This window comes from Callorhinus ursinus, unplaced genomic scaffold, assembly GCF_003265705.2.
Source record: "Callorhinus ursinus isolate GAN/ISIS: 27379988/994484 unplaced genomic scaffold, GSC_fseal_2.0 scaffold25, whole genome shotgun sequence".
Lineage (NCBI taxonomy): Eukaryota > Metazoa > Chordata > Mammalia > Carnivora > Otariidae > Callorhinus > Callorhinus ursinus.
The window spans coordinates 41,067,306-41,087,801 of NW_027397087.1; the positions used below are offsets into that span (position 1 = coordinate 41,067,306).

Below are 20,496 nucleotides of genomic sequence, written 5' to 3' on the forward strand. Positions count from 1 at the left end.
TTTTTTTTTTTTAAAAAGGGATTGATAAGATGTTGGTTAAAAAAGGGAAAAAGAAAAATTAAAAAAAAAACAGTCAACAAAAATTAACTTTGATGAAATAATGAATCATGGTAAAAAAAAAAAAAAAAAGCCATGAATCTATGTGCAGTATTCCCCTAGCGCTGGAGTTCTCCCGTTCTCCTTGATCGATCAACTTGGTCTTGGCTTGCTGGCTGTTTGTGCTGATCTTCTGGGGGAGGGGCCTGTTGCTGTGGTTTCCAAATGTCTTTGCCAGAGGCGGAATTGCCCCGCCCTTGTCGGTCCGGGCTAAGCAAGCTGCTCCGGTTTGCTCTCAGGAGCTTTTGTTCCCTGCAAGCTCTCCGTACAGCCTTGGAGGACCAGGGCAGAAATGGTGGCCTCTCAATCTCCACCCGGAGGAGCTGAGAACTCGGGGCCCCACTCCTCAGTGCGCCCCCAGAGAAAAGCAGTCACTTCCGTGTCCCCGGTCTCTGGCCGCACTCCGTGCTCACCCGGCCTGTGATCGAGCGTTGCTATCTCTGGCACCCGAACCCGCGCGGAGTCTCCAAACCCAGCAGATCCCTGCAGTGCGTTCCCGCACCGCTCCTCCCCGGGAAGGAAGGGGAGTCTCCCCGGATCTGCCGCTTGTTGGGTCCCTTCTGGGGGAGCCGTGCCCCGACTGGGCCGCAGATCACAGTTTATGGCAACCCCGAGCTGAGAGCCCGCGACTCTGCTCCGTCTCTGCAGCCGGCTTCCCGGCTCTGATACCTGGGAGCTCTGGCGCACTCAGGCACCCCTGGTCTCTCCGTGACCCCAAGGGTCCTGAGACCACACTGTCCCGGGAGGATTCCACCCCCCACTCAGCCACTGCAGCGACGTCCCTCCACGGAGCCAACTTCTAAAAGGTCCGATTTTGTGCTCCGCGGCTCTAGCACTTGCCAGAAGCGGCCGACGGAGGCCCCTCCCCCGCCGTCTATCCTCCCGAATATCGCCTCGGATTCACTTCTCCGCACGCCCTACCTTCCAGAAAGTGGTCGCTTCTCTGTTCAGAGAGTTGTTGCTACTCTCCTGTTCGATCTCCTGTTGAGTTCATAGGTGTTCAGAATGGTTTGATCCCTATTCAGCTGAATTCCTGAGACCAGACGAAATCTAGGTCTCCTACTCCTCCGCCATCTTGCTCCGCTCCAGTTTGGGGTCTTATGAAAAAGTTGCCATGAGCATTTTTGTAGAAGTCATTTTTGAATACATATTTTTAATTTTAGGTAAATATCTAGGAGTAGAATTGCCAGTTTGTAGGGTAGGTGTATGCTGAACTTTGTAAGAAGCTGCCAAACGGCTTTCCAACGTGGTTATACCATTTTATAATTCCACCAGTTATGTCTGAGAGTTCCAGTTGTCAAAAGAAGTTTTTTTAAAAATGCAAATCTGTCATACTATTTTCCTACTTTAAACTCACCTCTGGCTTTTCCCACACAGGTTCAAATTCCACACGACATAGGCAAGGCCCTCCATTTTCTGTCCTATTGTCGTGCCTCACGTGTCTTGCTATGTCTCCACATGCTCACTTCTCTCCAGTCTACCAAACTCAGTTCCCTCAACTCATGATGTTCTTTCACAGTTTTGCATAAGCCCTCCCCTCTGCCACAAGGCCATTTTCTTCCTCATTTGCATATCTAATGCTTACTCATTTTTTCAGAGGTGTTTGCTGATTACTTCACATCTGTACCCCCACCCCTGTGAGCTAATTGCTGCTATTCCCTGTTCCCCGGACGTACAGGGTTTAACTCCATTATAATACTCTGCTTGAAGTACTAGAATACATTATTTCCTTCTCTCTACCTGACCAGTTCCTGGAAGACACTCTCCTGTTCCTTCTATGACTGAACGATGGCCTACCTCCAGACAGACACTATGCTAGGAGCTGTGCATAGAATGAGTAGTAAAAACAGTCATGGTCCAGGCTCCCACGGAGCTTAGGGTAGAGTGGAAAAGACAGTGAAGTAATTATACTCATAAATGCAAAATTAGAAACTGAGTTAAGTGTTCTAAACAAAAGGAATGATGAGTCTATAAGAATGTAAAAGATGAATCTGTCGTAAATGGGGTGGAGGAGGGGGCATGAAAGGAAAGTTTCCCTGAGGAAATAATGTTTGAACTAGGATCAAAAGGAAGCACAGGAATTAAGTAGGTGAAGTGTGTTCCCTCCTTGTGGTGGGAGAGAACTTGGGTCTGTTCAAAAAAACCTGAAACTAAGCGGGTAAGGACAGAACAGGGACTGATGGCCCCACATGAGGGCAGAGAGCTGAGAAAGGCCAGAGGACAAGTTGCTGACGACTTGGTCCCTATCTTGCTTGAGACCAGGGGGCAGGAGAACTGGTAGTAGTATCCTTTGCTGACAGCCCTGATGGCTGCCCATTGTCTGTCATTGTACCCAGCACATGGTCATGCATAATAGACATTTATGAATAAATTTTAGAAGTGTTCAAGAAGTTGACAGCTAAAGGAAACAGACTATGTTATCCTGAGTGGGCTGCAGCATTGAAGGAAGAGTGTTTTTAAGAAAAGGCACAACGTAAAATCTGTTGAGAGACTACAGCTAACAGAGATCAAGAGATGAAGTACGTAAAAGAGTTGGGAAGGGATGCAATCACAAATACAAAGATTATTAGTTTTGAAAAAGAAGAACAATTCTTCCTTTGAGGTGAGAGAAAGGGCAGGAAAATGGGGACAAATCTAGAGAAAAAACACTGTTGGGAGAGACATTATTATAGTCACGTGGCACCAGGGACATGTTCTTGAATCCATGTGATGCTGCCAGCCCCTTTTTCTCAGCTGTGCCATGGATCCTGCTCATGACCACAGTCAGCTGATCTATGGAGTGGTGACCGTACAACTGATTAGGTGCTAGAAGTGTTCACCTACATTCCCCATCCCAATAATTTTTCATAATAACTCTGCAAAGTAAAGAGTTTTAGGCCCAATTCACAGATATTTATGGAACTTATGTTCAGAGAGGTTAAGAAGCTTGCCTCAGTCTATACTGTCAGTGAGTGGCTGACCTAGAATTGGAATCCAACTCCATCTAACTCCACCACAAGAAGCCACAGCACATTGGGAGCATGGTAACTCTATTCCCTTTTCACTGGTTTCAGATGTTTTGCTCCAATATGGCTGGAACATCATCTTTAGTGAGCCTAGGCACGGTGCAAGGTGGTAGAGGCAGTTAATTTGTATAATGTGACTCCCAGGGTCTCAAAAGAATGAATGAGGAATAAAAAGGAAATTTGGGAACCTGGAATGTAATATTCTGACATAAAACACATTATCCTCTTATTGAGAAGGATCAGAAAGAAACCAATACTGGAGCGCATCACAGGCTAACCCAACTAAAGATGGGACAATGACTTGTCCATAGTCAATGGTATGGCCAAAAAATACTATGGAGGTGTGTCTTCCTGTGACCTTTTGAGCTTAGTACACAAATGCTATCATAACTTGAGTGGTAAGTAGAGTGATTATGGGTGGGGCAGCACTAAAAGAAAAACCTATCCCATGGAAAGCTACAAAGCTGTGAGGGTCCTGGGCCAGGAGACAGGTGGCCACACCAGCAGAGAACAGTAGGTGATGTGGGAACCAGCCCCATCTGTAGAGAATAGTACTGCTGGAGTGATCGCAATTAGAGCAGGGCAGGAGAGCCCAGTTTAGAATGGTGCTCTTAGGGATCTTAACGGGAGACATGATTGTGTATCACTACTGCCACCAGATAGGGTGGCCTCTTGGTCATTACCAAGTTTCTTTACGATATCTTACAGTCTGCACTTACAAATTGGGGCCTACTTAGTCTGTTGCTGCAGTTGACTCATATTTATTTAGCATAACCTAAGACTCAGTCAAGCCTTGGCATCTTTTCCAGTTTTAGGAGCTGTAGTGGGTTGAACAGTGTCTGCTCCCCACCCCCAAATTTATGTCTACTCAGGATGCGGCTTTATTTAGAAGTAGTTTGTAAAATAAGTTAAGATGAGATCCTACTAGATTAGGGTAAGCCCTTGGTCCAATGACAGGTGTCCTGATAAGAGACAGAAGAGAAGTCACAGAGGAAAAGGCTGTGTGAAGATAAAGGCAGAGACAGCCACAAGCCAAGGAACACCTGGGGCCACCAGAAGAGGCAAGGAGAGATTCTCCCCCGGAAGCTTTGGGGGGAGTGTGGCTCTGCCAACACCTAGATCTTAGGCTTGTGGCCTCCGGAACTGTGAGAAAATAAATTTCTGTTCTTTTAAGCCACCAGCTTTGTGGTACTTTGTTACAGCAGCCCTAGGAAACTAACACAGGAGCTGAGGTTGTTCTTCCTAAAGGGACAACGCTGAAGGGCTCTCCAGCCCCTAGCAGCCCCTTAGGGTACCTCCATACATATTATAAGTGCCAAGAAAAAATGTCTCCTAGACTTTGAACTGTGGGAGAAGCATGATGTCTCCTGAGGTAGCATGGAGGGCTCAATGATAACAGCAGATAGAATCTGGAAGACCCAAAGGCTGCCCATCAAAAGGTCTTATTGTATGGCTTTAGCTTGGCAAATTTACTAAGTGTCAGGATGTGGCCTCTAGTTTTGTCGATCTCAAGGCTGAGTTAGCCTAAGCATGATTAGCTAAATTATGCTAATCAAACTCACAAGAAATAAAAATTAGGCCATAAATGTATTCATCTGCATGTGTGTGAGAAAAAGAGAAAGCTTCTCTTGCAGTAGCCAAAATACTCAGGTTCACAACCAGGGCCAAGTCAGCACACCTGGAAGCTGATCAGTGCCTGTAAGCTGCTTGGAATCAAAGCAAGGAGGCAGAGTACCACCCAGCAAGCAAAGAGGAGGGAATGCCATCCAGGCGATGAAGAAGCCTAGTAACCCTCCCCATACCACAGCAAGGTATTTGTCTCCGGCACCACAAAATTCAGGCCTGAAAGTCTGCGGCATTCACTACAAGTTTCTAGGTCTCTGGCTTCTGTTATGTTCTGGGGCCAACTGCCCCAGTTCTACCCACATAGCTTTCCTCTAAATAAAGTGTTAAATAATTAAGTCTAAACTTGCTACATTATACTTATGTTCTGAACTGGCCTCCCTAAGTCCACAAACCAGGTCACCTTGACTAATGTACTGGGCTCTTCCAAATTCACGTTTACAATTTGCTTATTCCCCTAATAACTAATACCACCTGTATGAATTTCCTCTGGCTGCTATAATAAATTACCACAAACTTGGTGGCTTAAAAGAACAGAAATTCATTCTCACAGTTCTGGAGGCCAAAGGTCCAAAATCAGTGTGTCAGTACAGCTGTGCTTCTCTCTGGAGGAGAATCCATTCCTTGCTTCTTCCAGCTTCTGGTCACTCCAGGTGTTCCTTGGCTTGAATCCACAATACTCTCATCTGTCTTTGTGGTCACACTGTCATGTCCTCCTCTGCTCTGTGTCTAATCTCTCTCTGCCTCTCTGGGGACACTTGTGATAGTATTTTTCCAACCACCGATAGATAATCCAGAATGATCTCATTTCAAAATCCTTCACTTAACCACATCTGTAAAGGCTCTTTTTCCACATAAGGCAACACTCACAGGTTCCCAGGATTTGAGGTGGATACCTTTTGGCATTGTAGGGCCTACCACACTGCCATTTGTGGATTTTGAAGACTGGGACCTATCTGTCTTGATTTATCTTCAGTATCTCATACACGAACGGACTGAACAGGTAAAGTAAAGCAATCTTATCTCCAAATTCTAAGGCACCTCACTACCACTAAATACTACCAACATCCCTCTAAAAGGGAACCCAGAACCTTTATACCAAAGGCTTCTCAAGCACAGGTCAAAATGATAGGGTTTCATGTGTACATGGTTCAATGTGAATTATTTCTGACAGTGAATCCATCCCTTCAGGCCAATCTTTCTGTATAAATATAATCACAGTCAGCATCATCTTTGACTATGATATCAAATATCTTATGTGATTATCTTTTGCCCTACCTGTTCAAATCCTCTCTACCCTTTCAGGTCCAGCTAATGACCCACCTTCCTGGGAACCCCCCATGATACTTTCTTACCCTCACATCTCATGATCCTGTCTTCCTTTTTGTGAGTTCTTCCTGCCCACCCAGAGGAATCATTTCTGCCTGGGACTTGGTAAACTCTTCCTGAGTGGGATTTTCTTTCTCAAATAACATTCAATGATGGATGTGAGGGTGATCTGGCTGCGACATCTGTCACCCCATCAATCGTCAGGGTTGATGCGGCTGATCTGGCTGGCTAGGCGGGTGTCCCCTTCCTCCCTCACTGCTCCATGTGCGTCCCTCCCAAAGCTGCGCGCTCGGTCGAAGAGGACCACCTTCCCCAATAGAGGAAGACTGTTCTTCGGTCAAGGGTATAGGAGTAGCTGCGCTGCCCTGCTAGAACCTCCAAACAAGCTCCCAAATAACACTCAATGAATACAATACAGTATGTTGTTGGAATTTTGTTAAATAATTGTTGGTTGATGAATGTAAGGGGAACTCTTAATTGTTAGAGTGCAGATTAGAGTCCATAACAAACTAAGACTGTTCTGTATGCTGAGCCAGAAAAAAAAACAACAAAAAAACACAAAAAAACACACTGGTTTTCTTGGAGGGCCCAAGAGAAGAGGGGATATGTTTTGGGTCAACTGACTTTAGAAAATTAGGTGACTGTCTCCTGGAGGATGAGATATTTAACATTCAACTAGAAAGGAACGTTCTCTCACCTAACTGGTAACTGGTAAGACACAGTCAGGAAATGAGAGAAGTGATTTTCTAGCAAGAAGACTGGTGGGAACCATCATCTTCCAGTAATGCACCACAAAGAGAGGAGAGGTACCCGCTATACATTCTCTAGGCCTTTTAGAAAACATGGAGTTGCTCCTTTGGCCACATATACACAAATGCACAAGAAAGGTGATATTGTGGACATCAAGGAAATGGGCAGTGTTCAAAAAGGAATGCACCATAAACATTACCATGGCAAAACTGGAAGAGTCTACAATGTTACCCAGCATGCAGTCGGCATTGTTATAAACAAACAAGTTAAGGGCAAGATTCTTGCCAAGAGAATTAATATATGTATTGAGCATATTAAGTGCTCTAAGAACCGACATAGTTTCCTGAAGTGTGTGAAGGAAAATGATCAGAAAAAGAAGGAAGCCAAACAGAAAGGTACTTGGGTGCAACTGAAGTTCCAGCTTGCTCCAACCAGAGAAATACACTTTGTGAGAACCAACAGAAAGGATCCTAAGCACTTGGATCCCATTCTTTATGAGTTCATGGCATGGTAAGTGTAAAAATAAATAAATAAATAAATAACCTCAAGACTGTAAACAAAGAAAAAAAAGAAGGAAGACCCTGATGACTGGAGTCACATTTCAACTACAAGCCATGATCTTCATATTGCTAAATATAAACCTCAACCACCTTAGACACAGACACAACTGATCACTCATTCCTCCTGCTTGAAACACTCTCTCCACTTTCAGGAGACCATACCATCTGGTTTTTCTCTCTCCTCACCGGATGTTTTTTTTCTCAGTTTTCTTTGCGAGGTCCTTGCCCTCCTCTGGACCTCTAAATGTCCACATGCCCCAGGGCTCTTTATTCAGACCTTTTATCTTAGCCATCTATCCTCCCTGCCAGGGACTAGGTGAGCTCACTCAATTTCATGGCTTAAAATGTCATCCACACAGGCTGTCTTCAAAATTTTCATCTCCAGCCCCATCCTTTCCCCTGAAATCCAGATTTGCATATCCAACAGCTTACCTGACATCTTCAGTTAGACATCTAATGGACTGTAACAATGAACACTGAAACACAACTCTTCATTTCCCCCCACCTAAAAATCTCCTCCTCCTCCATCTCTACCTCAAAAAATGGCAACTTCCTCCTTCCAGTTGCTCAGGCCCAAAACATTGATGTCCACCTTGGCTCCTCTCTTTCTCTCCTACCCCACACCCAATCCATTGGCAAATCCTACTGACTCTATCTTCAAAATATATCTGGAATCCAACGACTTGCCCCCCTTCCACTGAGAGGACCCTGGTCCAAGTCACTGTCCTCTCTCACCTGGGTTACCGAAATAGCCTCCTCACTACTCTCCTGTTTCCTATCCTACCCTGCTGTCTACATCCATACAGCAACCAAGTACACCTTCCAAAACAAATTAAATCATGTCGTTCCTCTGCCCTCAACTATCCAAAGGTGTCTCAACAAACTTTAAACAGAATCTAAATTCTCACCATGGAATACAAGGCCCTACGAACTCCCTTTCCAGTTTTATCTCCTATCCCCTTATCACAGCACTCCCCTTACACAGGCCTCCTTGCTGTCCTCAGCAAGTTATTAAACTGCCTGTATAATACCTTAAAATATAAAATATGGTATAAAGAAGAAATTGCGACATCAATAACATAAATTGTGTGGGTGGAGATGTACCAGAGAAGAATTTTTGTGTTTAATGGGTTCAAAGTTTTAGTTTTGTGAGATGACAACAGTTCCGGAGATGGGTGGTATTGATGATAGCGTAACAATGTGAACGTATTTGAGGTCACTTAACTCTGCACTTAAAGATGGTTAAAATGGTATATTTTGTTATGTGTATGTAACCATAACTAAAATCTTAAAAAATCATGCATATGTCTCAAAGGATAGGCACAAAAGGTAAATAACTACAGTAGGATTATAGATGATTTTTTCCTTTATTACTAAAAGTGTTTCCAATTTATGTATTACTTATGTGTGTTTTTTATGTATTACTTCTATAATAGAAATACATCAAAAGCTGTGTATAAAACTTACACCTAGGGGCGCCTGGGTGGCTCAGTCACTCAGTGTCTGCCTTCAACTCAGGTCATGATCTCAGGGTCCTGGGATTGAGCCCCACATAGGGCTCCCTGCTCGGCGGGGAGCCTGCTTCTCCCTCTCCCCCTCCCCCCCGCTTATGTTCCCTCTCTCGCTGTCTCTCTCTGTTAAATAAATAAAATCTTTTAAAAAAATAAAACTTACAGCTAAAACTTACATAACTTACACAAACAAAGGAACAGACTCATATAGAGAACAAACTGGTGGTTGCCAGAGGGGTGCGGGGTGGGGGGTTAAGCAAAACAGATGAAGGGGGAAGAAAACCATTACACTTCGTATAGTATTTAACTACATAAATATCTGGAAATAAACCATATGTGTCACCAGCTATGAACCCCAAACTCCCCACTGAGTGTCATCAATTTTAATGGACTCATTTCCAAAGGAACTGGACAGGAGGTCTTTAATCTAAATATAGGAGTGTTCAGATTTTCAAACGCAGACTGTGGATGCTACTTGACACAGGCCAATCATGCTACAGATGAACAAGCTGTTGCAAAAACTCTCTACACTGTGTCATTTGATAATGTGGTGTCTTTTGACACAGACCAAGCTACAGAGCTGCCTACAGTGTATAATTAAGGGTTTCGGATGTACTCCTGCCAAATGCCATTCATCTATGCTTGACTCTTCCAACAACTATAACCGAAGTATAATTTGTAAAGCAAGATCACTGTGTGAATTATTTTGTCCTGCTGTTATAAGGCACTGCACAGTTCAGAGTAATTACTCTGGGATCCCTAAACCACAAAGTCTAACCCCATTGTTTGACAGGAAAGGATGCCAGGACTCAGAAGAGTGAAGTGACTTGTCCAGGGTTACACTTCTAGTAGATGGAACAACATAGGGGCTAGACTCTAGAAATTCTTATGCCTTAATCTGATGCTTCTTTTCAAAATTTAGAATTTTACCTTTGGAAAAGGAGAATAACAAGTAACAGTCTCAATGTGGTTACAACTAGAAATGACTTTATAACTTTTGTCTGTAGACTATAGAGCTTTCTGGTTACACTTTCAAGAACTACCTCATTTCAGCAATTAAGGCTAAGTTTCAGGTGTTTAAAAAAAAAAAATTTTGGGGTGCCCGGGTGGCTCAGTTGGTTAAGTGGCTCAGGTCATGATCCTGGAGTCCCAGGATCGAGTCCCATATCGGGCTCCCTGCTCAGCAGGGAGTCTGCTTCTCCCTCTGACCTTCTTCCCTCTCATGCTCTACCATTCTCTCTCTCTAACAAATAAAAATCTTAAAAATAAATAAATAAATAAACAAACAAATAAATAAATAAAACAATTTTCAAAGGCAGATAGATTCCTGATAATCGGGCAAAATCTGAGTTGAGTGTGATACTTACATCTGTAAAATATTCTGTTTAGAAACTTAAATTGCCTTTTTTTTACCATCTAATCAATCCTCACAACAATCCTGAGATAAACAGGGCAGGTATAAGGACCCTGATACTTACAGAAGAGGTGAGCCACAGGTTCTAGAGATAATGAACAGGAGCCTATATGACCTGAGGTGGTACAGAAAGGGGAATGTACAACAGACTAGTCAGGAAAACTAGGTTCTAAGTTCTAGTTCTGCCATTAACTAGTAACTTGACCTTGGGCAAGTCATTTGCCTCTCTGGGTCCAGTTTCCTCATCTGTACAATGAGGATGCAGAATGTGTTAGCTAGGGCTGTGAAAATAAATACATATACTGAATGGCTTAAACAACAGAAATTTTTTTTCTCACAGTTCTGGAGGCTAGAAATCCAAGGTTAGGGTCAGATTCTGGCCAGAACCCTCTTCCTGGCTTGCAGATGGCCACCTTCTTACTGTGTCCTCAAAGGGTGAAGAGAATGAAAGACTTCTCTTTCATTCTCTTCTTCCTCTTTTTAAAAAATTTATTATTTTTTTTAGTAATCTCTACACCCAACATAGAGCTTGAACTCACGATCCTGAGATCAAGAGTTGTATGCTCTTCTGAGCCAGCCAGGCACCCCTCTCTTCCTCTTCTTAGAAGGCCATAGTACTATTAGATTAGGATCCCCTCCTTATGACCTCATTTAACCTTAAGTATCTTCTGAAGACCCTATCTCTAGTCATGTTGGGGGTTAGGGATTCAACATATGCATTTGGGGGGGGGACACAATTCAGTCCATCATGGTCTCTGGAGTTCCTTAGCACAAATCTGGAACACAGAAGATGTTCACAGTTGTCTGTGGAATGAGTAATTCTACCTTGCCTCCCAGATTCAAGAAACTGGACAAGGCCTGTTTCTAGACTATTGGTCAGTGATCATCTTGAAGGTCTGTATGCTTTCCCTTTTCAAAGGCAATTATGAGCCAAAGGTGATCTTTGGCCAAAGCAGGTCTCTCACAAGGTTGGAGCCTTAATTTTTTTTTTTTTTTTTCAGAAAGTAGTACGTTTAACTGTTACTTTCGGCCTTTGGGGATGACATGCAATCTGTGCTACTGCATTTAGACAGAATGTAATGGTGAATGTCAGTTGGAGGTGGGCTTTAAATCAGAAGTCTACAGCTAGATTTTCTAACAACCACGAAGACTGCTGAGCCCTTCACCAAAGCACAAAGTACCTTGTCATTCCTACTTCATCCCTGAAGCACCTGAGCATGCTATCTCAGAGCGGCTTTGGGATCAGAAGCAGCCTCTGGTAGGGAGAGCCAGCTTACCTCAGGTCAAATATAATTCCCTCCAGTGGTAATTGAAGTCATTATTTTATGATTTAATATACTTATTGTCAAAAGCAGAAAAGTATTTGGGCACTTAAATACAATTCCAACAAAAATATTCTAAGGATGATTGGAGTATTGCATTGGCATTGTTGTATTCAGACCCAAGACCTTTAGGAGTATGATGGTCTGAATTTCTGTAACTAGTTTATTGGTTTACTTCTCCTTATTCATGATACAATCCATAACTGCTTATAAAGAGGGTCCCCTAACTGTAATGGTTCAACCTATGAATCTTTTGATTTCATGATGGTGCAAAAGCAGTATGCATTCAGTAGAAACCATACTTCGAATTTTGAATTTGGATCTTTTCCCAGGCCAGTGATATGTGAGTGGCAGCTCCCAGTCAGCCACAACACCGCCAGGGTAAACAACCAACACGTTTACAACCATTCGGTACCCATACAACAATTACTTTGTTCACCTGGAGTATTCAATAAATTACATGAGATATTCAACACTTTATTATAAAATAGGCTTTGCATTAGATGATCTTACCCAACTGTAGGTTAATGTGTTTTAAGCATGTTTAAGGTGAGCTATGGTAAGATGTCCGGTGGTAGGATAGATGTATTAAATGCATTTTCCACTTAACAACATTTTCAACTTACAATGGGGTTACGTACCAAAGATCTGTAGATGCTAAATTTTCTCTATGTTAGTAATTTCAAACCCAAGTTTATCTTTCATGTCTATTATCATTTTCATCTTCATTTGATTCAAACTATCCAAATTCTGATATTCTGTGAATTGGGAACATACTGAGTTTTCTGGATTGATCCTAAAGAGCAGTGGTTCTCAAATGGGGATGATTTTGTGTACCCTAGGGGACATTTGACAGTATTTGGAGACATTTTTGATTATCACAGCTGGGGTGGAGGGTGGTAGTGCAACTGGCACTCATTTTGCTTGGAAGGGATGGCATCAGGACAGAAAAAAGTCCCAAACACTGTATAAAATCCTAACAGCTTCACAGGTTGGGAGAATTTCAAACTCCTTTTAAAAAGAATTAAGTTACTCCCTGTGCTCCCATTATTTTAGTGATTTCTATATATCCCTCCTCATTCCAAAGGTTCTGAGGTAGTTAACTCTCCCTATAGTGTTGACTCAAGTTTCCCAAATAAAGCTTACACAGGCTTTAGGACTGATCAATACAAGTTTCAGTTTAGGAGGAAAAATGATTCTGGAAGGACCAAGAAAAGCTATCATGTTTTGGCAGCTAGAAGACAGGAGTTAAATTCCTAGTATGCATATAGCGCTAAATGCTGAGAAGGATATTTTTAAAAAGTATAAATCACAGCTGGTGTCCTTAAGTAATTTATAATTTGCCAGAGAGAGAGAGGCTCAGTGCCCAAGGGAGGATGGCTTCCATTATACACAGCCAGTGCTCAGGGCCTTGAGGCAGGCGGGCGCAGCCTTCAGCATTCTCCCTCCTCTGGCCAGCTAAGGAAGGGCAGGGCAGGAAGGAGTGAAGATGGTCCTCAAGTGGGGAGTGCATAAAGGCTTGGAAGTGGGCACACACTAGGAAAGGTTGGGGGCAGTAAGTAAGCTAGTTATAACTAGTAACTTGACCTTGGGCAAGTCATTTGCCTCTCTGGGTCCAGTTTCCTCATCTGTAAAAGTTACAGTTTTATCCTGCAGATACAAGGGAGCCTTGGAATGTATCCAAACAGGAAGTTATAATGATCAAAGATGACATTTACTAAGTGTTTACTCTTTACCAGGCACATTCATTTAACTTCTTCCTGACAGCCCTATGGCCTAGCTACTCTTCTTCCCATTTTACGGATGAAGAAATCGAGGCTTGGGGGGGTTAAATAACTCACTCAAGTCACACCGTTAGCAAGTACTAGAGCCAGGATTCAAACCCATAGAGCCCACACTCTTAACCACTTCTCCAGACTGCCTCTCGATAGGATAGGAATGATGAGAGCAGAGGAAAAGACCAGACACATTTGGGAGGGTGCTGCCAACAGAGCATTTCAAGGAGTAGAAGTCGATAGGGTCAGATGTTGCTGAGCCATCAGGAACGTAATCTGAGAAACAGCCATTGGATCTGTGATTAGGCAATCACGGGTGACCTTTAAGAGTTCCATTTCAGCAGAGGGGTAGGGACAGGGGTTCCTTGTAGGACATCATGGGAGGAGTAACAACAGAGAGAACCCCAGGAAAGAAACTGACAATGAAAGGACAGAGAGAGATGGGAGACAGATTCCCAACCTTTTCTTTTGAGACTATGCCCCCAAACAGTGGAACACTTTCTTTGAGGGACTACGATGTATTTCACCCTGTTCTTTTGTTTTAAAGGGCGAGACTAACAAACTGCAGTAGGCATGGTTAAAGGAGAATTAGCAAGTGTCACAGAAATTGTTTATTAAAAACACTGCATCAAATTGAGGTACAATTCAAAGATTTAACTGTTTGAAGGGACATTGTTATGGAGAAAGGTTACTTGACTTCTTGACTTTATATACTGCACTGGCTGGGCCCTAGGGGATGGCAGTTTGGTAACTAAGGTAGGAGACCATGAGGGCATCACAGCTGAAAGAACTCATTTCAGATCTGTTTTGAGCCAAGAGAGAGCAGCCAAAAGCAACTCTCTCTTGGTGTGTGTGACGGTTTTAGATGGAAATCCAGAGAACAGCTGCCTGATTGCAGCCGGGACTTCCAAAAACCTGGGCTGTAAAGGGCAGAATACTTATTAAAATTCTTTGTTTTAATGAGCTGTGGGAACCTGAGTTATCAACCCCTGTTCTAGCTACTGAGTACTTTTTATGACAAATCAAAAGCAGTTTTAGGGAGGCTACATTTTTTTTGAAGGGGAATTCTCTACTGGCAGGTAATTCAGACTGCCTAGGGCAGCAATTAAAGCCACTGAGGAGGAGAAGGAGGGCTCTCTGTGGCTGAGAAGCAGTTTCACTGACTTTATCCCATAACCATGAACTTCCTCCAGCATCCCAGTGTACCCAATTCCAAAGTGTTATAAGTCTGAATTATTCCCCCCAATACCCATCATTTTGCTCGGGCCTAAGAACTACTGCAAACAAAAGATGTATGAAAGGTAACCAGGAGTCTGGGACTGCTTGGGCCAAAAGAATCTCAGGCTGTGATGCTGTTGGTACATGCTTCCTGCCAAAAGTCAGACACGCGAGCAAAGTGCTTTGGCAATGAACTCTCACACTCTGGCTTAAACAGGAAAGTTACCAACAGGTATTTAATCTTTAAAAAGTGCAACAGTTTGATGCTGGTAGTGCAGTGATTAGCCTACCTGTGTGAATGTCCATAGATTCTTTTTCCTTTCTAGTAACTTAGGCCACTAGGAAAGTTGGTGGAATCTGGTGTCTTCTTTGGAAGTCTTCAAAAAACATTATGTACACCAAATAGAGGGGAACCTGAACAGGTCTCCTCTTCATCCCTGGCCATCTCCCCATGTACTTTTTGCTGCCTTGTCACACATCCCAGCCCTCAGGTGACTTTCTTTCCATCTTCCTTTGTCTACCTGGGAGGTTTCTCTCTCCCTGACACCCATTTAAGACAAGATCCCTCCTGATTCTTCTCTACTTCCCTTGCTATTCCTCCAAACACACACATAGAGTCTCTGCATTTTAGAGTTTCACTGCTCACTATGGGGAAGCTTAAGGGCTAACAAAAACAAGGAGAGTAGGAGGCTAGAGAGATTCAAGGATGTCACAGTGACTTTTCAGTTCTTTTGCACAACTTCAGGGTTCGGGGAGTGAGCAAAATAGACAAAATCCCTGGGCTCTGGAGCATTCATTCCCTGGGGGAGATGGACAATAAACAAAACAACCAATTCATAAGGTAAATAAACTAGTAAAATAAACTAGCAGAGGGACTATGAATGAAAACAAAGCAGGGAGGAGGGCTAAGAATGCTTTTGGGAGAGTGCTTAGTTTTAAAGAAGTAGTCAGACTTTGAGCAAAGCCAAAAGGAGGTGAGGGAGCAAACAAAGCAGATATCTGTGGGAAGGGGCATTCCAGGAGAGAGAACCACTAGTGAGTGTTAAGGCGCTGAGGCAGGGGGAACAGCAAGGAGGTCAGTGTGAATGGACAGAGGCAGAGCGCTCTTCATTCTGCAATCAGAACGAAAAAGCCCCGAATCTGAGCCACACTGATCTGGGCTTGAATCTCAGCTTGGCTCCTTAAATCTTGTGGACCTGGGACTCTGTCTCTCTTCATCTATACACAGTTAACCACGAAGGATAATTGCAAAGGGTTAAAAGAGATACAGAATGTAAAAATACCTATCATAGGACATGGGTCATGCCCAGTTCCTACCCACCACACTTTAGTCCCTTGCCTCTTCCCCTGGTTACAGGGCTCCTCTCACCTAGCTCCCATTGTGGCTGAATAACAGATATCTAGAAGGAGGCCATTCACAGGGCTCTAAGAATGCAAGACCCATTACCCCATGGAAGAAAAAAAAAATACTATACATGTATAGTATTGTTGGCAAACAGTAACATTTCAGTATCCACATTAAAAAATTTAGAATTCACACCAAACTATTTACTGACTATTGCTGAGGGTAAGATTACTAAAGATTCTAGCCACTGCCCTTCTACCTTCTACATTCATGTAATGCTTAAGCATTTTACAATGAGTACATACTATAGTTACAAGTAGAAATCACAATATAGGCTAGAGTTGATGCTGGAGAAGTGACTCCCTGACCCTCTCCTAGATCAGTATCAAGTAGCCACTATTCCACCTCACTTGCCCAAGCAAGGCCTGCCTTGTGGGACCTAACTTTAGGAACCCTTGCACCTTTTATGTGGGGAAACTGGGTACAAATAAGGCCAAAGGGAGTTACACGGTTCACAGATGAAGGTCCTATGGGAGTGTGTGTGGCCAGCAACTGTGAACTCTGGTCCACTTTGGAAAGGGGATGGATTAACTCATGATTGTGAACCATTTTCTTAATAAAATTAAAACTCTTGCAATGGCTGCCACTATGGAGAGAAAAAGAGACCGATGAAAATAAAGTATCTTAAAGTAAGCTGACTGTGAACTTCTTTTATGATTCAAGATTGTTGACACTGAAAAAAAAAATCTCATTTTAAAGAATACTAAGTTAAGAATACTATAACAAAAAACACATTTCACAACTAAGTAGCTTACAAGGTCAGTCAAACAGAGATAAATAAGCCAGTTGCCAGTGTCTTACTCAACGATGCATTAAAATGTGCATTACAATCAGTCACTGCAATGCATGCTACCTGTAGCTTGGAAAACTTTTGTTTTCCTCACCTCCAAAAAAACCCAAAAAGACACTTGGTGAGGGGAAAAAAATAATGCTTAAGCACTCTTAGTTGACCATATGGCCTTTCCCAGTTTAGATATATGATTCAAGAAAAAAAAATGTAGTCCAGAAATTTTTACATTCCTCAGATTGACTACTGCACCCAAAAGGATGCTCAGCTCTGCATTAAATAAAATCCTACTTGAATGGAACAGAGTAGACTTCTTACTTCTTGGATGCTTTTTAATTATGAGATTTCTGACTGAAGAAAATAGTGATGCTCTACATAGGAAAACCCATTTCCTCTCCAGAAATCAAGCAACACCTCTCTCTGCTTTCTGTTGCTTCCCCAGTAACATCAGGACTCATCTTGAGTTTATCTGATCATAGACTGGAAATCCTCAGGGCGGAAAGACTCCATTTCAGCATTTCCATAAGCACCGGGGAATATGCTCTTCTAAAACCCAGTGTTTTCCATGAGGCAAAATGGCTATGCAAATTGCTTTACTGTCAACACAACAAAGCATAGTGAAAAAAGTAAGATCATGGTGTTCTAAAACCAGTCGTCTTGCCCAAGGAAGAAAACAGAGCTTACAGAATTTATAAGAGTATCTTATATTTCCTACCTAATATTAGCCATCAATTTATAATTAAAAGCTCTAATTTCCATGGGATATAATTTTCAAATAATCCCTTATATTTACTTATACCTTTCTCACTACCATCTTAAATATGTGACCTGAATATAAAAGTTTGTAGCCCCACTGAGTGGATTTTCCACTGATGCAACTACAGCAATTTCGAAGTCTATGAGAACTACTGGAATGTGTAGCAAAATCCAATATTTGCATTATAATAATGCACTTGCAAAAAAGATTAAGTATACATCCATAGCTGAATGCACAGATTCTAAGATTTTCAAGTGAATAATTGCTACCATAGAGAGACTGGATTATGGTCCACGACTGGTCTGGATTCCTTCACCCCATTAAGGCACTCACATACAAGTGTGATAGACAATGTTGTTCTTATGACTGACACTGAGATCAGAAGCCAGTGTGCAGGGTGGCAAGAAGACTGGAGTGGGATGCGATAATGAAAAACACGAGTGATTCATTCTATCTGATGTACATACATTTTATAGATTTAAATCTGAAGGGAAACAACTTTTTTGAACTGCTTGTTTGAGAGAGTTAAATGGAAGCATGTCTAGGACACCATTTTTTATAGGCTCAGTGCCACCTCAAAAAATTCCACACAGACCCATTCTGAAACAACCGTTTCTCTTACTGGAAATCCACAAAGACTGATGTGGAATCTATGAAATGGAAAATCAGATCCAAGCATGTATGCTCATGCATAAGCTTGATCTTAATTAAAATATAGATGCAGTGGCAGCACCAGGGTTAAAGGTTCCTCCCAATGCCACTCCACCCCCAGCAATCAGATGCACTTGAATTTGCATCTTTATTCCGATTCTCCATTCTCGACTGTGTGACCTTGGGCAAGTTAGCTAACCTTTCTTAGTCTTACCTTCTTCATCTTCAACATGGAGATAATAGGTTTGTTGTGAAGATTAAATGAGATCATGCACAAACACCCTTTAGCTCCATACCTGGCACATTTGAGCATTTAAGAATGTGTCCTCATGATTAGATATGGCACACAGACTATGGTTTACAAGCAATTAGTTCTGCCGCCATATCCTAATGTCTTGGGATACCCATTTTCATTTTATGCTTCTAGTTTGTACTATTCTTTTTACCACAGTATGGGGGGAGGGGCAGAGAAAGGTAATCAGTTACATATACCCCACTTTTTTGGACTGCAGCTTGAAGCAAGGTGAAAAGCTAGGAAATCGGTAACCTAAACACTGAAAAGAAATTCAGTCTTTAGGATATGATGTTATAAATGTATGGAATATATACAAATCACGTAATTTATAACATACGGAGCATCAAATCACAGATTGAATTTTAAAAGAACAAATGACAAGCAATATTAAAGAAGATAAGAAGAACCAGTATGGGCCTATCGCTAAGTATTAGTGATTGAAACAGGGATTGGTGGGCTAGATTATGGGAAGATTTCATGGGGTCTGACTTCCAACAGGTGGCAAGCTTTAGTCATCTTCAGATGCAAAACCTTAATGAGTTTGAGTATGCACGTCTCCAGGATTCTGTTCAAGGCCTCCTCTCGGCAATCACGGGAAACAATTTTCTGGGTTTAAGCCTCCTTGGCAAGTTAGCAAGCAGGGAACTGTGTGCACCTGCCCCTTGAAGGGGATTCTGGCCTGACGGTGAAAGCCCACCATCCTTTCCTGACAGCCCATCCTGCCGCTGTAGCGCCTCCAGACAAATGGGGGAAGCCCACTAGGAAGTGGTCACGACCAACCAAGCCACAAATGCCCAGGGTGTGGGATTTCCACCTCAATACCACGCCTGAAAACCGAAAATAGGCGCCACTCAACCCATACTGCAATGGGATTCCCCCCAGCAGCAATCCACCTCCCCCCACACCCCAGCTTGCTTGTTTTATTAATAAATGCAAGATGGCACACGGAGGCAAAGAATGGGAGGTAAAGCATCTGCAGCTGGACCCGAACCAGAGCAGTTTGCAAAAATAAATAAGAAGCATGTGACAAGAAGCAGATCCCCAGGCTGGAGCTGAAGCCCTGGACTGACCCACGCACCCATCTTGCTCCCCCGGAGAGCGGGGATGAAGGTCAGTGGTAAGATCCCAGCCCTCTCGGACACGCACCCCGCAAACCTTGACCGGTCCCCACCCCCGCCCTGGCCACAGGACCCGGGCATCGAGGCAGGGAGGCCCTGGCCACGGCCGGCTTCGAGGACACATACCTGCTGCCTGGGCTCGGGATTCGCTCGGCTCTGCAGCGGCGCCGGCCGCAGCTCGCGCTCCCGGGGCTCCCCTGTCCGCCCCCCCCCCCCCCCGCCCCCTCGCGGCTCCGCCGCTCCCTCGGCTCCTCCGCCCACCGCGCTCGGGAGCGCGCGCGCGGCCTCGCTCCGGCGGCTCGCCGGGCCCACGCCTGCGCCCTCGTCTTCCGCCGTTCGCGCGCCCGCGCGCGCCCCGGAGGCTCCGGAGCGGTGGCGCGGCTGTCTAGGAAACCGCGGCCTCCGCGGGTCAGACTGGCGGCGGCAGCCGGGCGGTGGGCGGAGGCAGGGCCGCCAGCAGGGCTGGAACGCAGCGTGCCGGCGTCGTGGCGTGGGTGAGGGGGTCGCGCGGCCGAGTCGGGGGACCCGCATGTGCGCGTGTGGAGAGGAGGGGGTCACGAAGGGATGGTCTGCGGTGGAGGCGGGCGGGGCGCCCCGGGGAAGCAACAAGTGTGGAGGCTGACCGGGCCCCGCCCGGGGGGCTTCGTACAGTCGAGCAAAGAAGCCTCCTCTGGCTTTGGTGCAGCGCTTTGCCCTTTACAGAGCTCTTGCCAGTTTTTCGTTAAACCCGCACGTGGCACCCTGTGACGGAGCGAATGGCAGGCGTTGCCCTCTACGTTTTGAGGCCATCCAGGAGGGAAAGACCGCTTTCTGGCCCAAGTCGTGACAGAGACCACTGACCCTCCGTGGGCTGTCTTGGGAGAAAAATGCCTATCAGGAC

General features: G+C 44.1%; 2 protein-coding genes across 4 annotated transcripts in view; one reads left to right on the forward strand and one right to left on the reverse strand.

Moving 5' to 3' along the window:
- TMEM266 (transmembrane protein 266) overlaps positions 1 to 19,859 on the reverse strand; it is a 133,253-nt gene extending 113,394 nt beyond the window's left edge. For all 3 annotated transcript variants that reach the window (XM_073877428.1, XM_073877427.1, XM_025884192.2), the window contains exon 1: positions 19,743 to 19,859. The gene's annotated coding sequence lies outside the window, so the exon portion shown is untranslated. The remainder of the gene's footprint in view (positions 1 to 19,742) is intronic.
- On the forward strand, positions 6,838 to 7,317 carry LOC141370038 (large ribosomal subunit protein eL21-like). The gene has a single exon (XM_073877437.1). The coding sequence runs from the start codon at positions 6,838 to 6,840 to the stop codon at positions 7,315 to 7,317; it is 480 nt and encodes a 159-aa protein (XP_073733538.1).
- Positions 19,860 to 20,496: the final 637 nt, after the last annotated feature.